Raw genomic sequence first — 26,760 nt, 5'->3', positions numbered from 1 at the left:
AAGAGAACTGCATGCAGAGCCCAGAGATAAGTTTCATAGTGCTGAAGGGCAATAGTACCTGACTCCCTGGATTGAGAGGTGCTAAAATGATGTAGTTCTTGTCCCCAGTAGAGGATGCTCGTGACAGGGGTGGCATGGTGTGCTGGCTCCGCTTCCCAATCTCAGTGTATCTCTCCCAGTTGTTCAGCACAAGCCCGTCACTGCCATCATACAGTATGTGGCAGCTCTGGCGCTGCTCAGGGCGAGACGGCATGGTGCTGTTCTTCTCCCGCTTGTTGGGTGGTGACTGGAGGTCATAGGTGGACTTGCAGGAAGACCTCCGGATCATGCCTTCATAGCCGGGCTTGATTTGCGGGACAATCCTCCAAACCAGCAGGATGATTTCATTGGGACAGTTCCTGAAAGAGAAGCAACAAGACAGATTCAGACAAATGCAGCTGGGGGGAAACAAGGAGGCCAAGGAGTGAACTCAGAATCAGCATCAAAGAAGAGGTTCAGTGCCAAGAGATGACAAGCATCTCTACAGCCCTGATGAGTTCAGGGGCCTAACAGATTTCCTGTCCCCATTGCCCTATCTCATACTGCCCCTTCGTCCCTTGAGAACCCCAGGCTCTCTCACTCCAGGCTCTCCACATCCCCTGAGAGACTCCCCCTCCTATGTCCAACACCCACCAGACACCTCCCTGCTCCCCCTCAAAGACCTTCTCTCGCAGCCCACTGCATCTGCTCAGAGATTCCTCATCCCCTCCCCTGTTCTCACTCAGTCATCCTCCCCCAAGTCCCTCAGAGACCTCCCTCAACTTTCTGCCTCCCCCTAAGCTTGCTCAGACTCCTCCTCCACACAGCTCCTCAGAGACTCCCCAGCCAACTCCCTTCCAAAGCCTTTGCCCTCCTGCCATTCCTGTTCCCTCCAGGCCCCTCTCTCCCAACCCTCCTCTCCTTTGCACAGATAAATGTGTGTCCCTCTGCCTCCGCCCAGGTAAGGCTGCCTAACTCAGTAAGTGAATAAGGCATTGATCTGCTGGGCCCTGTCCTCCACCTGTTGCTCCAACAGGAAACCCGCCTGAGCCCAGCCCAAAACCTGGTTTGGATGAATAGTCACCGGATTTCATGAGCGAGATCCACACATTTCCAGTGCTCGACAGGCTGCTCGTTCAGCTGCAGCACCGTGTCCAGCTGCTGCAGACCAGCCTTCTCTGCTGGACCACCTAATAGAGAGAGGAGCCAAGTGCCAATGAAATGCTGCAGGGAAGAGCTGAGTGTACATGGCAGGATGGCCACAGAGTCCAGATAGAGACAGAAGCAAAGAACATACCCAAAGAGCACAAACTTGCAACAAGATATTCACTCCCTCACCCCAGATCTTCCTTCCCTACTGTCCATGTCCCACGCTGACTACATACCATCTTCTTCCATCTGCCAGATCCCTACTGGCCTAGTCCATTCCCTCTGCTACCACCTAGATCCAATACCAATCCAACCTCCTCTTTCACCTACCTACTAAACCCCTATCAACCCAGTTCTCTCCCAGTCCTACCTACTGGACCCTAAACCAACCCAGTCCCCCTCTTCCCCAAAATACTGAATGTCATACTAAACCCATTCCCCTCCCCCCTATATACTAGATTTTATACCAAACCCTGCCTCGCCAAATCCCATACTGACATAGTCCCCTCCCTCCATCACCTATTGTTTTTTATATAATACTGGCATTTTTATATAATACTGGCATTTGTGGCCATCCTGCTATGTACACTGGGAATTCTTCTTAAATCATCTATTTCACATACACAGAAGCCGCCAACCAGCCTTCAAACTGCAATCATTTGCACCCAGTATTTTAAGCGTTATGCATAATAAACTAAAGATGAAGCATGACTTCAGACTCTTTTAGGCATGGCAAGCAGTAGGTCCCCATAAAATTCACTTGCTATGGTATCTTTTGGAATGGTTCCAGCCTTTTATACAAATACAGATTTAATTTAAAAGCACATCTTATGTACACAATAAACCCAAGCAGCTGCCAGACAGCTCTGCTTGAAGTATGGTTTGATCCTTTAAAAAAAAAAAAAAAAAAAAAAAGCTGCACACACCAGTTACTAGACTGAGGAGGAGTGCTCAAGGCCTTTTGAAAGAGACTCACTCCACTTGGGTTCCAGTTCTGGGCTCTTTGACCATTGGTGTCAAATGTTTTCAGCTTTCAGCTGTCCTCTTCAGGCAAGATGTTGACACCTTTGCTTGTACCAGGTACCCAACAGAGTGCTGAGGAGAAAGGTTACTACACTGTCTTCTCTGCCTGGCACCTGCACTGCGCACCACATTCATCTTGGTCCAGAAGAAATGGCAATGCTTCAACCCCTGTGGCCAGGCCATCATCTGGGGCAAAGGAGGAATGTTTCCTAGTAAACTGGAGCTGGAAGAAGACATCTTTATGACTGAAAAGGCTTGGCCTCATAGGTTCAGTACTAAGCAAAACTAGATCCAAACACTTCACGTCAGTGTTGGATATGGAGGAAGTACCCTCGATGAGCAGGAAAGACCAGCCAGACAGCCAGTTTCAAGCATTTTCTCTCTCTATCTTGTCCAAGTAGAATTAGGCTCACTTTCTTTTCAGTCACGCATTTGATCTCATTTAGGTGTAAAGCAGCATCCGTGGATGGGGAGGAAGGGGTGACTTTGAGCTCCCTGGATCTATAATACCACCATACTGGATTACTAAAGAATCTAAGCACTTTAGCATAAAGGGAGGATGAAACTCATAAATTTCTCTCCAGGGGCTAACCGCTACAAAGAGACAAAGAGACACTCTGCGCTATGATGTGTTATAGAGGCTTTGGGATAGCTGGAAGTTATCAAAACGTTGCTGGGACTGGAGCCTATGGCATTGCTCTAATTCCCAGGTGCACCTATACAGGTGTTGAAGAAAAAGTGGGATGAGATTGATTCCCCTAGGCCCCTGCAGGTGCCAGTTGTTGTGGAAGAGGAGTCAGCTGCCCACTTCCCCTCTCTGAAGAAGAATAATGAGAGCCACAGCAGGGCAATGCTATCCATCTCACTTATTTCTATAGGCAGGTGAGCAGCCTCTGTGGTAAACCCTTCTGAAAGTTGCAGAGAAGTCAAAAACGCGTGAGCTCTGAGATATGGCCTCTATCCACGGTCCTGAGGACATCATCTTGTAGTGTCAGTAGGGCCAGCTCCATGCTGTTCCAGTCCGAAGTCCAGTTACAAATCACCGGGATGTTGCAGATGCCACATGGTATTGGCACAAAACTTCTGCTTTACTAGGTTGAGGAATGGGAGGTTATATGTGAAGCAGCAGACGGTGAAAATTCCTGCTTCAACTATTATCTTTCAGACGAATAGCAACCTACAGCATTTTGCATTATGAATGGCATGTTGACTTCTCAGATGTTGATTATTTCCATTAGAAGTAGTTATTGTTGTTCTAGCTGGCTTTCATTAACCAGTATAGGCATACAGCTTTTCAGAAAGAAAAAAATGTCTGTGATGTGGATAGTTAGCACAACAGCCTCTATGCAGGCTAAGGCCCGATATAAAGTAGACATAGTAGGCAGAGCGCGGTTCCTCTAAATCCCACCTGCACCAGCAACTGGATGCACACATCTGAATCTCTGTTTACACAGATTCTGAACCCTCAGTGCTCAGCAATTTCATGGAGGTGATGCAGGTTATATTCCAGTTTCAAGAGGCTGTGCTCCACCTTTTTGCCCTCACCAGAGGCTGGGAAGGTGATGCCATTTCACCTCCTCACTCCTGCATTTGTCTGCCCAAGACCCAAATACCCTGATCATCCAAGCACACAGAACAAAGAAAGTAGATTGGTTTCTCCTGTATATAAGTAGTTATGGTGCAGCAGTCTAGATTTCTATAACAGTTAATGAAATAGGTTTCATTACAAAGTATGTTTCCTGCTCTCACAATATTCTGAAGCAAATCTTGAATTTGTAAACTATAAATGCTCAAAACAAAAGCAGTCCTCCCTAATCGCCTAAAATGTGTTATTTTTAAAAGTGGCTTTTTGGTCAAAACAGAAATTTGTACTGGAAACATACATTTGCAACAGCTTTTTCAGAGTTTTCATTAAACACTGAAAATCAAAAAGCTTTCTGTAATTTCCATATAAGCAGTCAGTGGGTGGCAGCCACACCAGCCAACCTCCTCATTAGAGAAAAAGAGGGGATCATTTAAAAGTACAAGAGAATTCTTTGCAGCTTGAAAGGCACAGCCAAACACAAAGAAGCAAAAAGGAGCGGTAAATCCCTTTCAAATCACTACAGTAATAAGAGGTGCATAAGAATGGTTGGGTGTCTTACCAGAGTCCACAGCCTGCACACGGACAGGAGAATCACAGCAGATTGTGAAGCCAAACCCATCCCTTCCTCGAGGGATTGTAATCTGAAAACAGAGTCAGTAGGTTAAATGGGAAGACAGCTAGCAGGTATGATCAGCAAGTACTCAGCACTTCACCCAGGCACAGCCCCAGGACTTAACACCTACAATAATACAGTGCCTCTCTATCCAACTGGAGAGGGTTGCACACACTATATGGAGACAACAAGCAACTGTCACTATAAAAGTCCCCCCTGAAAAAAAGCACATTAACTAGGACATGGCTTAAATGAGTCTTTATGCAAATGGATAGCATATTAATATTGTTTCATGAGAAGCAAAAATCAAACTACATACACCACCCTCCATTCTGACCCTGGAAGCTGTGAGCATTTATTCATAAGGTAAATTTTAATTCTTGATTGTTAGCTACCAGTGAAAGCTCAGAGTCACAGTTCTTATAATAAGTACTTAGATCAAAGAAGCTGATCAAGCTTCCAGTTTTCCAGAAAAGAAAAGGGGAAAAATGCTTGACTAATCTGATTTTTTAAAATAAACAGCCACAAGGAAGAATTATCCCATGGAGGAATCCCATGTGAGCAGCTGAAGAAAGAAAATTTAGTTCAATCTTCTTTATATATAGCAAAGTGAAGATGTTTTGGGATGCAGTACCTCACATCTGAAAATGTCCTTTGCATGGCAATAGACTTCAAAAGACAAATGTCCTCCCACTAACATTGCCAAGAATAGGCCCTGTCCTTCTGCCTTGAGTAATTTTTTCCTTTTATTTCTGGCCTGTGGTGGATACATAAAAAGCTGTCAGGGTTGTTCAGGTTTGAATCACCTCCCCCATTCAGTCTGACCACAGGGCAGGAAAGTAAGAGGGAGGTTTGTTCTGAAAAAGTGTTGCTAGCAGCCACTTAAAACCAGACACATGGCCAGAAACAGCACTCAGCATCCTTCTGAGGGGCCTCTGAGTTTGCTTTTCATCCTGTGCTCTATTGCAGCGTTGTTAACAGATGTATTCACTCCTTGAGGGGAGAAGGGGGTTTTATGTCACTTAGTGGCAACCCCTCTAGACAGGTTGAGAGTAAAAAAGAGAAACTACATGAAAATGGTTCCTTCTCCCCTTCTAATCCTGCCAAGTTGCGTCCTGACTAGCCGCTAGTCAGATGCATGGGTTTCACCAGTACGGACAAGTTCTGCCTCTGGCTGCCGGCAGAGCCAGCCCAGCTGTGAGTGTGAGCTGAAACCTTCTCTACATCACTCATCACCAAGAGAATCAGCAGATAACTACTAATTGCAGATGCTTTGCTACTGAATAAAGTCCTGCTTGGAGTCTTTACAACACCACAGGAAAAATGCTGGAGGCCCTGCCTATTTTAGTACTTGACAGTTTCTGCCACTGCTACCCTCAGTGGTGAATTAGAAATACTATTTTTGCCACTATGGGCAAAGAGGGACAGAATGAACCCTAACCAAGAGATAAGTGGGAACAGGGGCAAGGGGTAGCACATGACACCAGTAACTTGGAGGGTAGAGATACCAAACCTGTGCAGTCATATGGTGTCAAGGGTGTTCAGATTCCAATGGCTTTGAGAGAAAAAGAACTAACATAGCCCAAGACATGGGTCAGAGCAAACCAGTGCTGCCTGCAAACTAAAAGAGAGTTCTTGTGCAACACCCTTCAGCTAACCCAGACTGGATAGGACATGTTTAACTAACAGGACTCCTTCTGCTGTCTCTTTTTCCCCATGTAGACTGTGCAACTATTTCATTGTTTTGAAAGGCCTCATACACAATCCCCCACAAAATTCCAGCCCTAGCCTCAGAACTACAGATCATCCCAGGTAAACATGAGACCTCAGCAAAGAAGCCAGGTGCCACATAGGCCTGTCTGGCAGCAGGCCGAGAAACCCATCACCGACAAAATGGGAGTCAGAAAATCCAAGACAGCTTCCCCCCCGACAGCCATGCTGAAACTATGAGAGCAGAGATTTGCTCCATCACAAAGAGCCGTGGAAAACCAGATCAGACAAAATTTGAGACTTCCCTTTACTGTGTTTGAGTATTTTTTGTAACAGCCAAGTCACTGTCAAACATAACTAGTTTTAGAAATGGTTCTTTCAAATGCACTTGCACTCTACAAAGAGACCGCACTGAAATGTCAGAGGCTTTGGTCTGCTGTGCCTTCCTTTCCGCTGATAAATAGTAAACTGGGATGATACTTCTCAGCTCAGTGCTTGCACAATGCATGCAGAGTAGTGAGAGCACTAACACTCAGATCATTAGGGCAGGCTGATAGAGGAGCCAACCCATTGTATAGATAAGCCCATCTGTCAGAGACACAGATACCTACTAGGAAAATGTTTTAATTGTATTTGCTATAACAACGTTGGCAAATTAACCCTAGCAACAAACACTGGAAATGCACACGTTCACAAGCAGAGAAGTGGGAAAGAACCCAGCCAAGCACTCCTGCCTAACTGCAAGAGACACCCCCACAACCACCCAAACACATTCCCTTGCATTCAGGTTTGACTCCAGTTACACAGACCTGTCTGTATCTCGGCTCCGAGCACACTTTGCAGAGTCCATTGAAGCGATTCATGATTGAAAACTCTAAACACGCCGTTAGCCCATGAAAATTAAATCCCCCAAAGTAGCAGTAATCCTAGACTCCTTGTATCACAACAGTGTGGAACAAGCCACAGTGAAGCTGGCATGACCGCCCATGGGAACCCAGCTCCAGAGAAGAATGGCAGGAAGCCACCTTTCACCTCCCAAGCCCCTGTCTGTGCCGTATGCCGCTTTACGATAAGCCAGAGGGCTTCCTGAAAACTCTAAGCAACAAGGAAGAGAGAGAGTTTTATATTAAAATTCCTGTCAACTATTTAGTATTCCCTAGTCCTTTCTCTGTTGATGTGGCTTTTGTTCCCACTGCATTCTTCAGAGGCACAGAGTACTTTGTTATTGCAATGTTCTCACAAACACTTTGAGGAGGTTTAAGTGGCGTTTCACAGGCACGGGCTGCTGGAGTTGCAATTCATTAAAAAGGCTCCTTCCACTAATTTCAAGATACAGGCTAAGAAGGGTTTTTGCTTCAGGAAGCCAGTGAAGAATGCGTTTTCACAGAAGATGCGCGCACACATCCTTGCACACTACTGACGTGTGTTTTTACAGAGGGGAGGGGGAAAACGAGACAAAAAAGCTAGAAGTTCAGTTCAATTGGTTTAATTTCAGAATTAAAGTAAAACTCTCCATCAAGTTCAGACGTACAGTGGATCCCAAGATATGGCGGCAGCTAATATACCTAGGTCACTGAGGAATGCTTTTAGACTGCAACTAAAAACTTAGGAAAGAGAAAGCTCCTTCCAAACACTTTCACAAGGCCAGAAATGAGGGCAAAGGATTACCAGAAACTCAAGCAAACCAAGCCCCAGAGGTCACATTCATTGTCGCCTGATCTAGCAGCTACTAAAGGAAACCATGCTCAAGCTGAGAGAAGGGAAGGGAGTTTATCCAGCATCCAGACCCCTCCTGGCGCAGAGGGCAGCACAGTTCTGGAGGAGCACAGGGTGCGGGTGTGAAGCAGCTATGCCAACCTGCTGGGTTTGCATCGTCTTGCCCAGCCACTTTGATGCTGAGAGCCTAACACTCCTCCTCCCCCATTTTTGCCATCTTTCAAGTCCATGGTGATTGTGCGAGAGGAAGGGAGGGGAGAGTGGGCGCTGGGTTTGTTTGTCTAACTCAATCCTTTGGTTTAAAACAAATAACTGAAAATGCAGCTGAGGGAAGCAGCGAAGCGGAATTCGGCACAGATAAATCACGGGACTGCTGAGCCCAGTTTCCGATGCGGGCCCCGTGTTTGTGTTGCCATTTCCCATCCTTGCCTTTCCTTATAAATCACAGAGGCCTCCATCCCAGACACTGCATTTGGACAGCAAAGGGTTTCATTCAGCACCCCCTGAAAAAACACCAAGTGAAACTGAAGAACATCCAGATAAATCAGCAGTCGCACTGAAGGAGTCTGCACTAGGGTGCTCTCCACAAAGGACATGTTCTCTTTACGCAGATGAGGCTTCTCTGAAAGCCTCTGGAAATAAGCCATCCATATAAGCTCGTTCCCTTTCCCTGAACCAGTCGGGTGCCTGTATATGGCCTTCCCATTCTCCGACGTGATGCCTCCAGATGCACATATTACTCCACTTCCTTCTACATGCCCCACATTCTCAACTTGCCCTGCTGCATGGGGTAGGTAGCTCATGCCTGTTAGGACTTGTTTTCTCTGAACTGTACCTTTAAGACCCTACTGCTACAGTCACAAACTAATTATTTTTATCACCTGGTATAACTCTCTCATCTGACCTGGTTAGAGAACCCCTCACAGTGGTGGAACTGTGCCCCTACTACAGCCTTTATGCTTCGCAGCCACATCACAACTGGCCCCGTGCATCTCTCTACCTGCCACACCACTTAAATGGGTGTAGACCAGGGCGTGCTGGGAAATCTTCACGGTTATCCCACCATGTCTTAGTAGAGGCACAAGAGAGCTTGTCTGAAGTATAACATGACCTTAGAGCAGCAACAGGAGCACGCAGGGGAAAGTACTCTGAAAGATCCTACCACATGGACAGCAAAGGGGAAGAAGGGCCTGCCAACTTGATTACGCAGGTCTGGTTGGGGTCCTGTCCACATGGCAAGAAAACAGAGTGCTGGACCTGTTGTAAGAAGAGCCATGGACCAGCCTGAGCTGCTGGTAGGGTCAATACACTCCGCTGCCCTGGGCACTGCACTAAACATGCTACTGCAAGGCACGAACTGTGTTTAGAGTCACTTCATGGCTCCAAAACTGGTTTTAAAAACTGTAGCACATAAAGGGACTAATCAGAGAGGAGCTGCCTTCCTCTGCTGCTGAGATAGCAGCCATAATGTGTTCAGATGCAGCCAACCACAAAAAAAAAAAATAGCCGCACACACGCACACTGCACTGTGGGCACATCAACACATGCTGTTAATGTGCAGCAATAAACTCTAGTGCACATTATGCCAGAGTTTATTGTTCCTGAGAGCTGCCTTTACACATGCACCCAGGACTGCAACACACTGAACCAGGTCAGAGCAGCCCTGGCTGGCAGGGGACTGGTGGGGGTGGGGGGCAGAGGAGGTGTCAGCCTGCCAGCCCAGAGCTGCTCTACCCTGGCTTAACATGCTGTAGAGAGGCTGGCTGGGGCATGAGTGTGCTCCAGTGTGGGGCTAGCTGCCAGGATGCATAGCATCTACACTATGCATTGCTAAAGAGTAAAAAAACTCTGCCACAAGATAGTACTTGTATTTACAAGTACTAACATGTGGAGGATTTAATTAGTTTCCTGTGGCCTAATAGCCCTGCATGTGTACACACTGAGATGTTTTTAGGCAACTCTGCAGTAAATGATTGCTGTAGTTGTTCCATATCTCATGAAGACTTGACCTTGTATTTTTTTTGTTCTCTTAATATGAAGCAAAGTCACTTTTGCTCCTCTGTCTTTAGAAACAAAGCCCTCATAGATGGCTAACTCTAATACCCTGGTCAGAATCCCCCCCTACCTTTTAAAAACCTTTCACAACCTTTCTCCATGTAGCTACGCAGACTAGACTAGCCTCCCTGCTAATTTGACACCAGCTACCCCTCCTGTCTCTCCCTCTCTGCATCTCTTGGCTCTGAAAGAGTCGCCTTCTAATGCTTTGTCTCCCCAACTGTTTTTGAATTTCTTCAGGGATTACACCTGCTTCCATCCCTGTACCCTCATCCCCTACTGCCACCACTGACTTTGGCCTTGGATTCATGATGTTTATACCAGTATAATCAGGATTTATTCCATTATACCCAACACTTGGCATGCAACCATACAACAGTGTGACTGACTTGAATGCTGTAAAATTACCTGGAAAAAAACAAGGGTAAAACTACACTGGTATAAATTTCATATGTCCGCAGCTACTCTGAGGGAACCATTTGCTCAGTACAAATAGATGCCTACAATGTCACCTGCTACAAGTGCCTACCCCACAAGACCTGATCATTTGTTTGATGTGCAACCTGGTGCAATTTACACTGCTGTACAAAACAGGTAAATAACACCAGGGTAAATGTGCCACATGTGTCCAGACTCTGTTACCATCACTGGCACTCCTGGGGAATGTCTCACACCTACCTTGAGGTGCTCCGTGTTCTCAGTGTCCTGGTTCTGCGACACAGCTCTCTGGTTTGCCAGCAGCAGCTCTACAAGGCAATGGAAGACACCATGTCACAGAGGCAGCTCTTGGGACCTGCAAATATTGTCAGCATATTTAGCCTTTTAATAGCTTCTTTTCTCTCTGCACAGTGACCAGGTAAAATAATCTTTTGAAGGCACCAGCTACAGCCTGGACCACCACGGTGTCCTGTGGGAACAGAGCACCCAGGATGGGAAAATTCTATGTTGCTCAACCAGAAAGTGGTATGACGGGTACCTGCAAGACTGCCCTGCACTCACAGCCTGTGATAGTGCCTCAACCCTGACCTTGCTCTACTACCTATCTCTTATGCAGGCTTAAGCCTTTGGTATAGCTCTCTGGGCTGTTCCTCAGCATCTAAAGGAAATAAAAGCAAAAAAGAGAAGTCAACGTAGACCTGAACCCAAAACACACAGCAATCAATGACAGTCTTTGCAGTGACATCAAGGTGGTTTGGTTCAGGCCTGGGTCTCTGCCAAGGAGCTACCACGGCCTACATTATCTGAGCATCAGTGAGATGGGAACTCCATGCTGAGGTCCAGACAATATGGCAGCCAAGCCAATCTCCTCCCAGCTCAAGCCTGTCCCAGCTCAAAAGGGTGAGAAGCTGCATTCTCCCCTCAGATTAATCCCTGGTGTGTGTGAAGAAGAGGTATTCCCCTTCCAAAATACTAAACAGACTTTCTCAGGAATTTCCAGAATAACCCCATCGGTCCCCTCAGAGCACTGGTCTGGCTCAAAGGCAGCTTGGAGATCTCATCTCATGTTCCCTGACACCTTGTGATGAGTAATCATCAGGGTTCCTGTTTTTTTTCTGATAAAAACAAATCCCAAATTAAAAAAAAGTAAACCAAAATCTACATTTTTCCCATGAAAAACCACTTATATATATAGATCAGTCTAACCCCTAGGACAGGAAGCTTGGTCTCCCTTATATATGTACACACACACACACACACACACACACACACACACACACACACACACAGTTTCATTTTAATCATGGAAAAATTTGGGTTTTGGGTTACTTCTATAAATCTGAAAATTAGGGTTTTGTTTTTTTTTTATCAGAGAAAATAAGGATCTCTAGTAATCAAGTAAGGAACAGGAAATCCCTTGCAACAGCTAGAGGGCTAACGGATTTGGGGATGGTCAGGATACCATCAGCAGCTGCTGCCTGAGAGAATGGACTACTGGGAGCACTCCTGCCCAGGGCTAGCATATGACTAGGGAGTTCAGCAGAATCCTGGCCTCTCACATGATGCCCCAGCAGCCCAGGAGCATCTTTCCCAGAATATCCCACTGTTGCATTTCCTTCTTCCAAATGTCAGCTCCAGCTGTACTGATGTGCTAAGAAGGACTCCCACCATCAGAGCTGGGAGCAGCACTTAGGTGGTGAGCAGTGTTGGCAGCTACTAAGGGAGATTTCCAGCTGGCACCAGCTCCACACATCTCAGCAGGAGACTTGGTGGAGTCACCAGACAGAGGTATCACCCATAGTCACAGGGCTCCACACCTTCCCTGGAGGTACAGCTACAGGGCCAGGAGGCTCCGCTGATCTGGCACCCAGCTGGGCCTAGCCCCATTCAATCATAGGATGGCAAGGCACAAGACTCCTTCTCTTTCTATGCTCCACTAGTTCTTGGGACCATAATCTCTCCAGGACACTTTCCCATGGGAGACTCACCTCTGCTCTGCTTCAGACGCCGCATGGCCACCTTCAGGTGTTTAGTCCTGCCCAGGTCCTCACCAAGGAGGTAGTACCAGCCACTGATCTCCTAGGGCAAAAGAAGAGCAGATAGGAGTGGCAGAGAGCATGCTTCTGAGTGCTGGAGCGTGCTGAGCTTACCCACAGAAAGCACCCAAGGCACTCCCAATGCTAGGGATGTCGCCCATAGCTGCTCACCTTAGTTATTTGTTCTTGGGTTTAGCCAAACTGTATTTGGAGCAAGACCAGAAGGGAAGGAGCACCAGTGAACTGGCCAGGGACCAGTGAATCTCAGGGCTCCTTTAATTTATGTCTCACTGCACATTGCCCAGATGACTTTTTTAGCATCTTGACATTACCAGAGCAAAGAAGCAATCTGGCCCAATCCCCTTTCTCCTGCCATGCCCCCACTAGGAGTCTGACCTGGAGATCTAGCCATTATCTCTAGGGAAGTGGAGTTCCAGATGTGCTTCAGCCTCTTTATGCACCAGAGGGGTCACATCAGGTGGAGACCAGGCCTAGGTCACTGCATGTACCCCCAGGATTTCTGCACCAATGATGAGGTATGGGTCTGCAGCACAGCCAAAGTCAGGGCTCAGCAGCAGTGGGGGCAGTAGCAACCGTGCAATTTCTGCACTGACTGTGGGGCTGCAGACCAGTCAGAGCCAGTGCTCAGCAGCAGTGTGGGCAGTGCACCCCCCCCCCCCGGCAACGCTTACACATTGTCGATGCCTATGACCATGTAGTAGTGACCTTGCACTGCTACTGAAACCTCTAAAAACTCTACAGTGGCTTGAGCAAAACTTGCTCAGTCCCTGCCAGAACTGGGCCCACATCACACTTGCCATCTACTGGGTGCCAACAAAGAGACCATGGTTCTAACTTTATCACTAGAAAGGATATTTCCCAATTTTGACAACAGTTTTCACCAACACGGGTAGGGAATACTAGCTGTACTGCAGCTAGGCTCCCTCCCAACAAACAGGATTGTTAATCCTCCAGAATTGCCCTGGAGTCTCCAGAAATTAGATATAAATCTTCAGGAGACTGCTGAGAGTCACTCAGGAGATAAATGATAGGGCATTCATTAAAATAAATATTAAATATTGAATCCAATTTATATGGTAGTCCAATGGGCTTTTAAAATCTAATAGTAACGTGCATTTGCCTTCCTGATATAAAGTCTATGCATGTTTGCATTGTGTGTTGCAAGTATGTTGGTGTTTTGGAAGCCTCCCAGAATAAATTCAAGCAGAGTTGGCAACCCTACTAGCAAACCAAGCATGCTGGAGCAACCACGCTGGGCATTTCATTCCATCAAGCCATGAAAAAAGGGTTGTTTAGAGGAAGCAGGCAGCAAGCAGGAAACTGTCTAGGGATAGCTCTGGCCAACCACAGTGGTGCCAGCTGTGTGTTCAGATCAACCTCCAGACTCCTCCCTTAGGGCACTGTATGAATATGCACGTGTGAGGGAGTGGGGGAAGGTACGCACGCACATGCACGTGCAGATACACATTCCTGCCCCCAAGCGCTGAGCTCAGACGCTGCCATTAGCCTATAGAATTCATTGCCACAGCTCAGTAAGATTCCAGAAAGGATGAGTGCAGATGAGCAATTTCTTGTAGGAGAACAAGGGCTTTGGAAGGAACTTAAACCCTCCTGCTTCTAGACTTGAGCAAACTTGAGGCTTGAGATTCACTGATGTTACAGTCAGGATCATTCATTCAATCACGCAGGCTGACCTCCTGTATGACACAAGCCCGAAAACCTTCCCCAGATAGTCCTACATCCAGCCCAGAGCTAGTGGCTAAGCCAGAGTTTATTTTTACAAAGATTTCAGCTAGATTGATTGTGTTTAATCTCTTGCAATAAACCAAGTTCACAGACTTCAAAACATTCACCAGCTTTCCTAAATCCATTTGAATTTACCAGGCTCCCTTCTGACGTGCAGCCACCAGAACTGAAGGCAGTATCCAATAATGAAATCTCTACATGATGGGGACTAAGACAAAATTTCCTTGTGGGCAGGTAATGCCACAACTGCTTATATTGAAGAGTATCTTCTGCCACTGCCAGAAACAGGGCACTGGATAAGTTGGACAATTCCAGTGTTTCCTGTGTTTTTCAGGACTCAAAGGTGGGAATCAGTGGAAAGAAAAAACCAGTGTATTTTAAATCTGTATTATCACAGTGCAGCCAGGCTGTGGCAGCACTGGTTTGACAGTGTTCCCCGCTGCCCACTCCTTTGTGTTGAGTCTACAATGGGAAATAATGCTACTGCTAGCCCAGCCCACACCGTGTCTGCTCCAGTGCACAGAATGGTAATAAGACAGCAACTGTGAGAAGGGTAGCAGTCGCCTCCCATCCCCCTCTGGTGAGAGGGTTAGCAAAAGCGCATCATAATTATCAAGCAATGGAGCAGGAATGGATGCTCCTGGCTGGAAACCATGGGACTGTTTCAGGATAACTTCACAAATAACTTGGGTGGTGCATCCCTGTGTGGCTATGATGGTCATGAATTAACCCAAGGGATAGAGAACAATCAAAACCCAGGGGCGCAGAGCAGGAAGTGGGGCTCAGGGAGAAGCTGGGTCTTAGGACATAAGAATTATCAGGTCAGTTCAAATTCATGCTCAGGGTCTGGGATTTCATAATGCAGGACTACACACTTCAGAAGAAAGTGGCAGAAACCCTTCCATAATAGATATAAGATAAGCTGCCCTGTGCAGATTTTCTCTGGGTCTACAGTAGTTAGACAGTAGAGTCTAACCCCTAAGACAGGAGGCTTGGTCTCCCTTCCAAAGCTCTTTTACTAGCATTAACTATTAGCTAGAGAAACAGGTTTCTGCACAGCTGAGGATCCCAGCCCCATGGAACACAGGTCACCATCTTCCCGGGCAATGTGTACGGGAGTTGCATGACTGGGCCATAAGTCCCCCCTGACAAGCTGGCCTGCCCCTGTTCACCATATCCATCTGCTCCTTCCCCATTGCTCTCCCACAGCTGGGCAGCCAACTAAGTAGCTTTGTTTGGAAATCTGAGTTGTGTTTGCTGCACCCTGCTTTCTCCATCTCTTAAATGGGGCTTATTGTGACCCTGCTTCCTGGGGGTGGTGAGGATTAACCATCTGCAAAACCCCAGAGCCTTACAAGGAAAGCATTGAGTGGTGATATCATCTGGGATTTAGAGGGTTAGACCAACACCTTGGGAAAGAGAAAAAGGGCAAGACAGCAGGCTATGGGCTTCAGGGATATACGCTCTAATGACTTTACAGAAACAGATGGCAAGGCCCCTTTGGTTACTCCAGCCACCTGAGCTTCCAAAGCCATCTCCACAGCATATGAGCTCAAACCTCCCCAGCCCTGCTCACCAAATCCTTGCTGTGTTTCCCTCTGCTGCCAGCACCTTCTCAGCCTCATTCAACTCAGATTCCCACCAGCTCATTCCCACCCCAGTTTTACCCAGGCCAGGACTCCAGAAGACCAACACCCTTTGCATATTAAGGGCATGGCAGGACAAAGGGAGTAGGGAGGAGGGAAGTGGGGTTAACTGTATCAGCCACTTTCCTTAAAAAGTTGTTTGTGGAAGAGGAGGGCCCATATCAGCAAGTGCCCTGGGCTCACAAATAAGACACCAGGTATGGTAGCAGGTGTTGCTGACTGAGAAGCTATCACTGTCCTCTGCTCTCTCCAGGTCCCACCCTCAGTAGGGCAGAGATGGGGTTCAAGGACCCAGGTCCAGAGTCCCCTCTCCATCTGCTCTCCAGAACCAAACTCTGACAGCCTTGCTCTGCACTCTTGGAAGTCATAAAAGGGCCATTAGTGCTGGGAACAAGACTAGGGTCCTCCCCAACCAAGACGGTACCTTCCAAGCTCCACCCCAAAGTACAGCTCACCAGCTCCGGCCTAGACAGCAGGGTATCATACACCTCCACCTGATCCCTCCATTGGAAAGCAGAACACCCACCTAGCACTTCCAATCCATTCTCCTGCCAGCCTCCCTGAGAAGGCCCCAGCACCCTCCTCCATAAATGCAAGATGTTTCAGGCAAGGGCTCTTTCAAAATTCCCATAACTCCCTGACTGCCTTATAGAGAGGAGCCCACACCAATTGTAGACTGCTCACTGTACCTTGTCTGGGGTCAAGAGAGACTTCACTCCAAAGCTCATGCAGCCAATCAGTTCACTCTGTCTGGAAAGGATTGGGAAAAGGGTTAGCATGCTGCTGCTGAAGTCCCCCTGTGGCACCAACCCTACACAAGCACATTTTTCTATGGGCTTCCCCTTCAAGCACCAACTTACAAACTCCACTTGCCCTACAGATCCATGGGAACCTCCCCACTCCCAGCCCTGCTCTGACCTCATTCCCCATGCCGAGAAACCCAGCTCCCTTCAAGAGTAATATTAGCACAAGATTAAGGAGACAGAGAGCCCCCAGCCCCCACCTATTCCAAGCTATGTTTTTCCACTCTGCCTGAGAACAAGGCCTTTGACCAATGCCTACTCTTCCCATCCTGTCTCCAGCCCCCACTTTGCTGGTCATGCTAATTGTGATGTTGTAACCATGTTAATTGTGATGTCACCTCAGTCCTAACTATGGCTGGATTTCTGCTTCATAGGGCTGTGTCTGCCATATCAGGGACACAGAAGGGCTGGGAACTTGCATCTCAGTTGGTCAAAAAAAGCCACAATTCCGTAAAAGAGAGTAGTCCAGTCTGAACAGGTGCCCTAGCTTTGCTGTTTTACCCTGGACAGACATTTTGCTGAGGGAATGATGCAGGTTGCATACCCAGGCAGGACTTCTAGCCCAGCAGAGAGACCCTGGAAAAAGCACCTGGCACTTATATCCAGATCTCATTGGTGACAGAGCACAACACAGATCTCCAGGTCCCAGACTAAGGTACAAAGATCATGTTCACCTTACATTAGCATTGATGACAAAGCCCATGCAGAGGCCTGAGAGTCCAGTACCTTCTCCCAATTTTTAACTTGGAAACAATAAGGGTGGAAGTAGAGTTTGGCATTTGCTTCAGTTTTATGAGTTAAATTACAAGGGAAGTTTTTATGTGTTTTTTTAAAGCAGCCTTGTCATTCCCACCTTTGGGACAGCTCTCTTTGGAGGTGGTGAGCACTGAAGGCAGCTTCCAGAGCCTTTATTTGAAGAAGGGGCTGAACCATTAACAAAGACAGCTTTTCTGCCCACTGTTTCTCAGGCATTTGAGTCCATATGAATTTCACCCACCCCCAAAAATGTAAGAGTTTTGAACGGACTTCATGAAAACCTCATCTCCTCCCAGCTAACTTCCTTCCTGCTTGAGATGCCACAATCCCACCAGCTCTCCAGAGAGTCTTCTTAGGACAACAGAGGAAACAAGACCTGAATTTCTAATGTTAAAGGGAAACAGTGAAGCCATTTAAAAGCACTTGCTTCTGGAAGGCCTTCTTTCCAAGCAATGTCTCCAATAGCTGTGCCTCCTATGGCAGCAGGGAGATATTCTTTACTACAAAATGGACTGACTGGGTTATGTCCCAGGAAGACAACTACCCCACAACACTGCTTTGGCACAGAAACTCTTCTGAGAGTGCAGGAGGTAAAGGGTTGAAGAAACATATCACTGAGCTCAGGTGGCTAATGGGCAGCCAGCACTGGCTGGAGCAGGTCAGGAGGTGGGCAGGGCTTTCCTGGCAGGATGGAGCTTAAAGGACCCCAATACCTTTCCCTTCAGTATTTCTTGGATGCTATAAACCTGGCAAAATCTTCAGGTCTGCTCCATATCTACACACAAGTGGAGTGTGCCATGGCATTAGCTGCTGCTCATGTGATGTCTGATCACCTGTTATGCAAAGAGCACCCATGGTGACACCAGTGTCCACTTGGGGAGGCTATTCTGTAGAAAAAATACTTTCCATAAGCCACGCATAGGAACTTTCAAGCAGCAGACCAAGGGGGCCAGAGAGTCACCCTTGGGCTACTGCAGGCATAAGTGTGGGTAGACACTGGGTGAGCTTCCCCAAGGCAGAATTCTCTCTCAGCCACATTATCCAAAACCCTATGCAAAATGCTGCCCTGGCCCTAGCAGAGCCTTCACTAGGAGTTGAATTTGCTTAAATATCACCCCACTGTAGGGGGATGGGAGAGCCTGGAGCCTGGTCAGAGGCAGAACATGGAGCCTTCAACACTTGCAGCCTTCCAGCAGCCAACAGAAATGGAGGAGCAGTCGGGTCAGGTCCATCAGAAGCCAGCACGCCGCACCCTCCCACCGCATGAGGAAGCAGATCCAGGACACATGTCCTCCTCTTCCTGCAGATATCTGCACACATGGCTTGAGAAGACCTGAATCCAATGCCAGGGCTGCTCAAATGAAACAGCAGCAGCCTGCCCTCAGTGCACTCACAGCAGTCCCCGATGTCAAGGCTAAGCCATGGGGCAAAGGGCTCCAAAAGAGCTCACATGAAATTAACCAGAGCAGACAGTATGGTTCATTTTCTTAAAGAGACAGTTCTCCAGCATCCCAACCCCAGCCCCATCCTAGCAGCACCTTTACCTGGAATTCCTCTCGCGGTTCCAGACTGTAACCAGAAGACGCTTTTGTTCATCTTCCTCTTGAACTGGGCTGTGACACAAGCCAGAGAAGATGGGATGTGAGTGCCACTCATCCAGAAGTACCAAGAATTTGGGGGTTTTAGCATGCTTTTACTGCCACAGTTCTGCCTCCTCAGACACAGGCACTTGCTGCAACCTTTTCTCCACAACCTGTCCCTTGGATCCCACACACATCTCCATGGCAAGCACTACAGAGCGCAGTCTTCTCCGAAGAGCTGCTGTGCGCTCATTTACCAAAGTGCAAGCTCCAACCCATTTTTATTACATAATAAAGAACTCTTGCTTGCATAGTTAAACAACAAGCCATTTGTTGTCAACACTCTACTAGAAGAGAGGTAAACTCTTTAGGGCAGGTGATGAAACACAGGTCAGGTTGCTTAAGGGGAATAAATCCTACAGGAAGATACATGTTAAGCATCAAAGGAAAAACACAACAAGAAAACCTATAAATCATGCTGTTAAATAATCACTCTGTTGCTGAATTAAATATTTTATGAGTGCAGAGATCTTGCAACAGCAGGTCTACAAGAGATAATGAGATCTACCAAAATGCTACAAGCCAGGGGGCTCCTTTACCATGCAAAGACATGCGATAGCTTTGGGAAAGCCTTTTACCTTCCTTGTTCATACTGATCCCCCATTTCATTGCTGGCTCAGTATCTAGGAAATGGAGTTTGTTTCCCCAACTCCATATGGATGCATAGAAGCTACCCAATAAGAAACTCCAAATGGGCAGGAATATTGCTGTCATGCAGCTTTGTGAGCTTCAGCAAAGCTCTGTTCAAAAGTTCAAGACATTTCAGCTACAAGAAACAGCAAAATAATGTCTGTCACTCCTCATTTCAGTTTAAAACCTTGTCATGCATGAGGCATGTTTATTAAAGATAATAGCTGAAGAGCCAATGCTGGGTCTTGGCTACAAGAGACTCGCAGAGCACAGCTACTGTGCAAATTCGCTTCCAATTCCATTCAGAACACATGCCCAGTTCGGAACACAGCACGATAGGATGGGGCTGCATCTGACCATTCATACTCACAAGAGAAAGTGCTCGTGGAAGACGGGATTTTTGCTGTCCGGCACAGTCTTGGTCTTTTGCCTGCATTTCCGATCAGTGTCCGGTACTATAGACATCTTCATTTGGAGAAACAAATGACACATTAGCTCTCTCTCAGCAAACACAAACCCTGGTGAGTCATTACCTCATTGGTGCTATAATTACCAGGAGACCTGTAGAGCCAGTTGCATGGATGGCTAGGTCTCAAAGAGTGAGTGGAGTCTATGCTGGCCACATTTACAGATCACTTTGGATTGTGCATATCTAGCAACAACATGACAAAACTTCCTAGGGTAAAGCAAGTAGGACAAATGCTGCTCATGAGCAAATACTATGGAAAAAATACAAGTTAAATATCAGAAACTCCGGGGGTTGATTTAACAGCCCCTGACCCCTCCCACCAAGGGGTTGGAGACCTGCAGTAGGAGTGCATCATACACCATATTATATGGTGTGTTGCATCATATAATAGCATGCATTTTTGTTCAGTCAGGAAAAAGAGACAAAGAAATGACTTATTCAGGTGCCATCTGCTAAACCTACCCCCAGTGTCTGCGGCACTTTTGCTACTGTTTGCCCAAGGCTGAACTTCTTTCTCCCCTTTCCTTAATCTGCATGATGGAATATTCTTCCAGAAAATGGTGAGCATAGGCACATAATCCTTGTTAACCCAAGCCCAAGCAAAAGCCACTCAGCTGGCATGCAGCTCCAGGTGAGCAGCGATGCTGTAGCAGTAAATTCATGGTCTGAGGCTGACAGCCCCACAGGAGCAATTAACACAGGGATCCAGCATCTTGCAAGAGACCAGCTGTCTTTGCTCACCTGATGCAGGAAAAGCACTTCGCAACAGATCAGTGTCGGAGGAGAGGTCATTCGAGACAAATGGAGAGCTCCATGCAATGGCTGTGACTTGATTTATGCACATCCCCAAACTAGGTGTAGGGAAGGGTGATAGTCCAGTGCATGCTTGGGGAAATAGACCTCAAAGCCAGGAAGGGCACCAAACAAGGTTGTCCTCACAGCACACTGAACCCAGAGCCCTGCAGCAACTGCAGAAGAACCCACCTTCACATAAGAATCACACGTCCGGTACTCTTTGCCCATCAGGCCTTTTGCTTCCATAACTAAAAAGAAAATGAAATGTGGTTGGAAAAAGACAAGAAAAATAGCATCTTCCCCCCGCACTGTGCTCTGAGAATTCTCTGCTGCCCCGGCACTGCACACGGATAGCAGGGCTCTTCTTTGCTCAGAGCCTGAGGCACAGGATTAAACCAGTCTCGCATAGAGGGCACAGGCTAGAAGGTGACCCTCCTCGCAGGCTCCCTGCACGCACCTCCCCAGCACCATGGGCACCCTGACAGCAGGGCAGGCTGCAGAGAGAAATGATCAATGGGTGTAGTGTTTTTAAGTAAAATTGTACTAAAAATACTGGCATCCTTGAGTGAAGTTGAAGGCAGATACAGCTCAGCATCCACATGACAAATTGCATTTCATATGCCTGGCTTCACACAACTCAAGGGCCCAAGGCACTTTGCTCCAGGGCCAAGTGTATCATCAAGTCAAATATCAAAAGCTCTGTGCTGATCTCAGCTCCGCCCATGCACACCCAACATTGCTCCACTGACTGCAGCAGGGAGGTGTTATGTTTTCCGGCCGTGTGAGTGAAATCAGAATCTGTCCCCAGTGCACAGATAGCATGTGGCATTCTGTCACGGCTGAGCAAACGTCGTTCAGAACATGCCCAGCAAGGTGGCAGCGCCTTTTGCATTCAGCTGGGAGATGCATGCATTTCTCTTCATCAGAGTTGGGACCACTGGAAAATGCAATGCACAGTACAGTAAATACTATGGGAGCAGAGTGGGCTCAGCAAGGACCCACTGTTCTCGCATGCTATTTTCCAAAACTGTTTGGGGCTTGCCCACCCCAAAGGCTAAGAGAGGATATTGTGTTCATTCACTTTGGCTTCCAGCATCTCCAGAGGATCCCAGCCACGGATGTCTTCAGTGACCTCACAAGTTGTGGCTGAGCTGGAGCAGATCTTTTAGAAAGACATTTCCAGTCTTAGTTTAACACCATCAAGTGCCAGAGAGTCTACCCTATCACTAGTCAGCTTTTCCAGTGTGTAATTGCTCTCTCACCACTGTGTTGAATACACATGCTTTACTTCTAGCCCCGATCTTCCTAGCTTCTGCTTCCCTGTATCCTATTCTATCTTTGCTGAGTTAAAGAGCTTCCTACTGTCTGCTCATGATGGCTCAGTTTGTCCCTAGGCTCTCACTCAGGGAAGCAAACACTAGTCAAACATATACTAGAATATGCCTGCTGGGATCTCTCATGCAGCCATTGGCTAAGGGTTGAGTGGTCTAGTTATGTGTGGTGGGGCTTCCTCCATGACCCCTGAGGAGATGGTTACTACCTTCCATGGGAGTGGTACTTGGTTTTCGGCCTAACACTTCTCCTTCTGTACCTTCATCCCACTGAGCCCCTTGAGATTCAGCAGCCCTGCTCCATGGGGATGGAGGGATACTGCCCCTTTGCACCTGGCTCCACTTCTAATAGTTTTCTCAGATCAAGGACAACAGATGCATTCACAGGGGAAGGGGTTTTATTCCACCTATGACTCAGCTTTTTGCAAACTGAAAAAAAAAAGAAGATGAGAATCAGCTATTTGACTAAGGGTGGGTGAGTGGGGCACAACCAGCCCCCAGTGTTAACTTAGAACATCCTACTTATGGCTCTGATAGGTGTCAAGGTTAACAACCCAGCACTAAGTTCCCTCACTTCAGGAATGAAGAGGTCCCAATATATATATGTGAGACCTCCAATAAAGCAACAAAGGTACCCAACCCTCCTGATCCTCTACAGGGAAGAGAGCTGCCAAAAGTGGGTCTTTCGCTCCTTCTTTATGCATCAGAATGAAGCACCGATGACTCCATTTCAGTTTTCTGCCAGGCACCTTTAACATTCTCCAGTGACATGCACCCAGCCCCACTGCTGGGGTTAAGCATTTTGTTCCCCTGTGCCATGTACACTGCTGTATAGTGCTGTTCATCTCTGAAAAGGCATCCAGCAAAATGCATATGACACATTAACATCACTTCAGGGGCTTTCACTCTCCTGTGGCGTGAGGACTGCACTAAGGACACGACTTTGCACTGAATCCCGTGGTGTCAGATGCACAAAGGCAGTCAGGCATATAAAGATACAGACAGGCATCTAGTAGAAATTAAAGAACTACTCAACAGGTCAGGTGCCCAACTCCCCTTAAAATCCATGGGAGTTAGGTGCCTAATCCACTTGACACCTATTTGCATCTTAGGCACTTGACTCCCCTTGTAAATCCCTCCCTGGTGTACTGGCAGCTGCTGTTGAATCCAGAGGTTTCAAGAAAAGCCTGGTGGGCATTGCAAGCCCCTTTCCACCACCCCACTGCACTTTCTGAGCGGCAGTGGATGGTGAGCATTCAGGAGAAGTGGGGATCACTCAGCCCCTCCCAGCACAGTGCCCCATTTCAGTGCAGCACAGGCCAGCAAGACCCTTGAGGTAGGGTGGAACGAGCTCTGGGGTTCATACTATTTGAGGCTAAAGAGCACAATGCCTGCACTGTCAAGTGGAAGAGTTGGGGGCTTGTACCCCCACTCCCAACTGAAGCCCCATGCAGTAGCAGCATAGTCAGCCTACACAGGGAATGAGGACAGCAGCACTCCAGCGGGGAAGCCAGCTCCTCTTTCATGCTCCAGAGGGTTTGACAGAGCCCACTGGAATCAAAGCCATTTGGGAAACTGTGCTGTAGCCGTAATGTTGAGCTCAGTGATTCTGGCTCCTGGAAGGAACAGAGGAAAGGAAAGGGATGGACAGAGAGTGATGTGCAGACAAGCAGGCAGAGAGGGAGGGACTCTGGCTCTGCTCTCAAGAGCTAAACCCAAGCTGTTTGGTAATGGATTTGCAACCATCACTGTTAGAAAGTTGTTTAGTGCCAGTAAATGTCATGGGTGCTGTAAGAGACCTAAAGCATAGCCTCATCCCACCAGGCTCCCATACCAGGTCCGTGAGTGTGCCAGCCAGAAAGGGCCCCTGTATCGGGGCTATTCTGGATAGGTCCTGCAGCTGCAACACTGTTGACTCACTCATGGGAGAAGTGAGGTATGGTAGAGACCAGGAAGGTCCTCCCAGGAATGAACCTGCTTCACCTGGTTAAAAAACCTGACTAGAGCAGGGTCAAGCAAGGTAAAGGGTAAAACACTGCTGTCCTCACACAATGGAGTCTCTGCAGACCCCACTGATGAGACTGTACAGACCCCTGTCCTGCCCTGCACTGCTCTGTCCCTTCTTGCACTGGCTGTGCCACATATAAAGGTTAAGGACCCTATTGCCACTGTAGCAATAGGGTTGGCCTTTCAGGTCCAACAGCACACTCTCATGGCAGAGACCCCCCCAGGACAGCTGGGTGCAACTCTTCAGGGAGCAGGGAATTCAATAGGTAGAAATGGGCAGTTCTGGGGCCACCACACCTATTTGCAAATTTGAATCAAATCTGGCAAATGGCATTAGTCGAAAAAAGGAAGGGAAAATCAGAAGAGACAAAACATCTTGACTTTTCCTTTTAAAATAATATTTGCATTTTGAAACAGGCAGTGTTTTCAAGCACTGGAGTTAAAAAAGGGTTAAATAACCTAAACGGGAAAAGTTTCAATCCACTCACGATGGAAATGTTCACTCCCAGCAGTGGACCCCAGTGTACAGCACTTGGGCCTGTGCAAGACCCCACAGAGGGCATCCTCTCCAGAGCTGGTTTCATCTGTGCTCATGACCATGACTGGGTGGTGTGGCACCATGTCAAGTTCAACACAACCGAGTAATACTTACTGTGCAGCATGAGACACCTGCCCTGCACATCAATGGACAGCTTCAGCTGACCTGAGGGCAGAAAGCAAAAGAAGCAGATAAGGGACCTGATGTGGAAAACACTGTTGGCGATTTCCCATCAAATAGGCTTCAACAGCCTGACTGGCCAGAGACAGAGAGACCCCCTCAATACACACGGTTTCATCCTATACAACCAGCTTCATCCCAGCCTCTCTGCAGCAGTTGCACAATGTGCTGCCTACTCCTGGCTCTGATTTTAAGAAAGGGATTATAATACTTGACATTCCCTCAGTTCCTCTGTCCCAGGTCCCATGTAAAAGAGTGGACCTGACATGTTGGTGTAAGGACTAGTGGTGTATCGTGCTGTGGAGACATGGAGTGAATCAAAGCCAGTAGGTGCTCCTAGAGCAACTGCACCCACACAGCCATGTTTCTGAGCTGTTTCTGATTTGTAGCCAGTGCCAAGCTAAGGGGGAGCTGAGTCTGAGAGCAGAATATGGCACAGAACAAGCAATGGCCAGAGGGAGTAGAGGACTGAGAGGTTCAGACCAAAACAATTGGTCCTGGTGGAAGAAAGGCCAACTCCTTAGAGTGCTGCTTTGTCCAGGAAGCCAAACCCAGACATGCCCCAGCAGCAGTGGGAGCACAAGACCAGGACACGGATGCTGTTCAGAGAAAGGAGGAGCTGAAGCCAGCTGCCCTCTCAAGCCAGATGCCACACAAACACCTCCAGCCCTGGCAGACAAAACATCTCCCATTGTTCAGGCCTACACTTCTCCAGCCACATGGAGAGAGGAGCAGATGGCAAGGGGCTGGCCTCTTGCCTGCCCCAACCTCGAGACAGGAACATCTGCTAACATTATTACCATCACAAAGCAGTGGGGCTTGTTCCCAATGAGAAAGCCCAGAGTTTAATCAGTCAAGTTCACTTTACTAAGAAAGAGAAGTGAAGTCTCCGCAGCTCTGAGCCCCACATGCTGGCAGAGTGGCCAGCGCACAGCTAGGACAGTGCAGAGGGCCTCCTGCATATGCGGCAGATCGCTGGGTCATGGCTTCATTGAGTGCCCTGAGCTTTCGAGCCTGAGGACTGACGCATCAGCCTAAGAGAGACCTGGGAGAAGAAGCAATACAAGACTTGTGCATATGCAAGCAATGCACACAAGGAGAACACACCAGAGCAGAGCCAGGGCCATGGTACAGCAGGCTGCATTAGCTCTATATCACCAGGTCGTGGCATCTTTCATTCCAGGATCCCACTCTGCTGGCAGCAGCACCAACCACAGCACTTAGCATCCATATGGCAGATGACTTGTTATAGCTACCATTGTGCCAGTCATTAGTCACAGCCCCATTGTTCAAAGAGAGAACAGAGAGCCCCACCAATGATAACTAACTTCAGCACCCCCTTTCGGCTGGATTTGTGACTTCCAGACTTCTGAAGATGCTTCCAGCAGCCCCATGAACTGCAATCAGCTTTTGGGGCCTTGCTAAGCTAACAGTGGTCCACTTGGCATGCAGAAGCCAAATTTGGCCTGAGAGGCCTTTTACTCCTAGAGAGCAAACTAGTGACACTGCCATCCCAAGCAAGCAGCCTGGGCATTGCTCCCATAATCATCTGCCTGCTGCACCATGGGGGTGGCATGTTGCCACTGCTGGGGTTGGTGCACCATGCTTTCCAACTGTCACAAATGTTCAGGCTGTTTCCTGTGACCAACTGGAGGCTTCTTGGTGAGCTGTTATGCATTGGGTCTCATAGCCTGTGGGGGTTGTGACAAGAATAACACAGTGTTTGCCCACAGAGAACAAAAGTGGCCATTTTTACCATGCCCATCACAGCAAAGGCAAATATTCCCCACTGCCCAAAAGATAGTAATGCAGGGTGCTGGCCTCCCTAGAGGGTAAAAAAGACAAGGGCTTACCT

At 47.8% G+C, this 26,760-nt stretch overlaps 1 protein-coding gene across 7 annotated transcripts in view; it reads right to left on the bottom strand.

Annotated features, from left to right (window-relative positions):
- The window catches only part of RGS3 (regulator of G-protein signaling 3), a 167,865-nt gene that overhangs the window by 109,635 nt on the left and 31,470 nt on the right, over nt 1-26,760 (bottom strand). For 5 of the 7 annotated variants that reach the window (XM_019540558.1, XM_019540557.1, XM_019540559.1 and 2 more), the window contains 10 exons: nt 24,840-24,890; nt 21,039-21,097; nt 19,956-20,050; nt 18,860-18,928; nt 16,446-16,506; nt 12,296-12,386; nt 10,548-10,615; nt 4,335-4,416; nt 1,103-1,208; nt 59-398 (listed from right to left, as the gene is read on the bottom strand). In XM_019540558.1, the coding sequence (XP_019396103.1) occupies nt 59-398; nt 1,103-1,208; nt 4,335-4,416; nt 10,548-10,615; nt 12,296-12,386; nt 16,446-16,506; nt 18,860-18,928; nt 19,956-20,050; nt 21,039-21,097; nt 24,840-24,890 (1,022 nt within the window). Of the gene's footprint in view, nt 1-58; nt 399-1,102; nt 1,209-4,334; nt 4,417-6,907; nt 7,060-10,547; nt 10,616-12,295; nt 12,387-16,445; nt 16,507-18,859; nt 18,929-19,955; nt 20,051-21,038; nt 21,098-24,839; nt 24,891-26,760 lie in introns of those variants that run through there. The other 2 variants (XM_019540560.1, XM_019540561.1) reach the window with 1 other exon arrangement.

The sequence above is a fragment of the Crocodylus porosus genome, unplaced genomic scaffold, assembly GCF_001723895.1.
Source record: "Crocodylus porosus isolate Cpor-Errol unplaced genomic scaffold, CroPor_comp1, whole genome shotgun sequence".
In the NCBI taxonomy this organism is placed as follows: domain Eukaryota; kingdom Metazoa; phylum Chordata; order Crocodylia; family Crocodylidae; genus Crocodylus; species Crocodylus porosus.
This window is presented reverse-complemented; position numbering and strand designations above follow the sequence as displayed.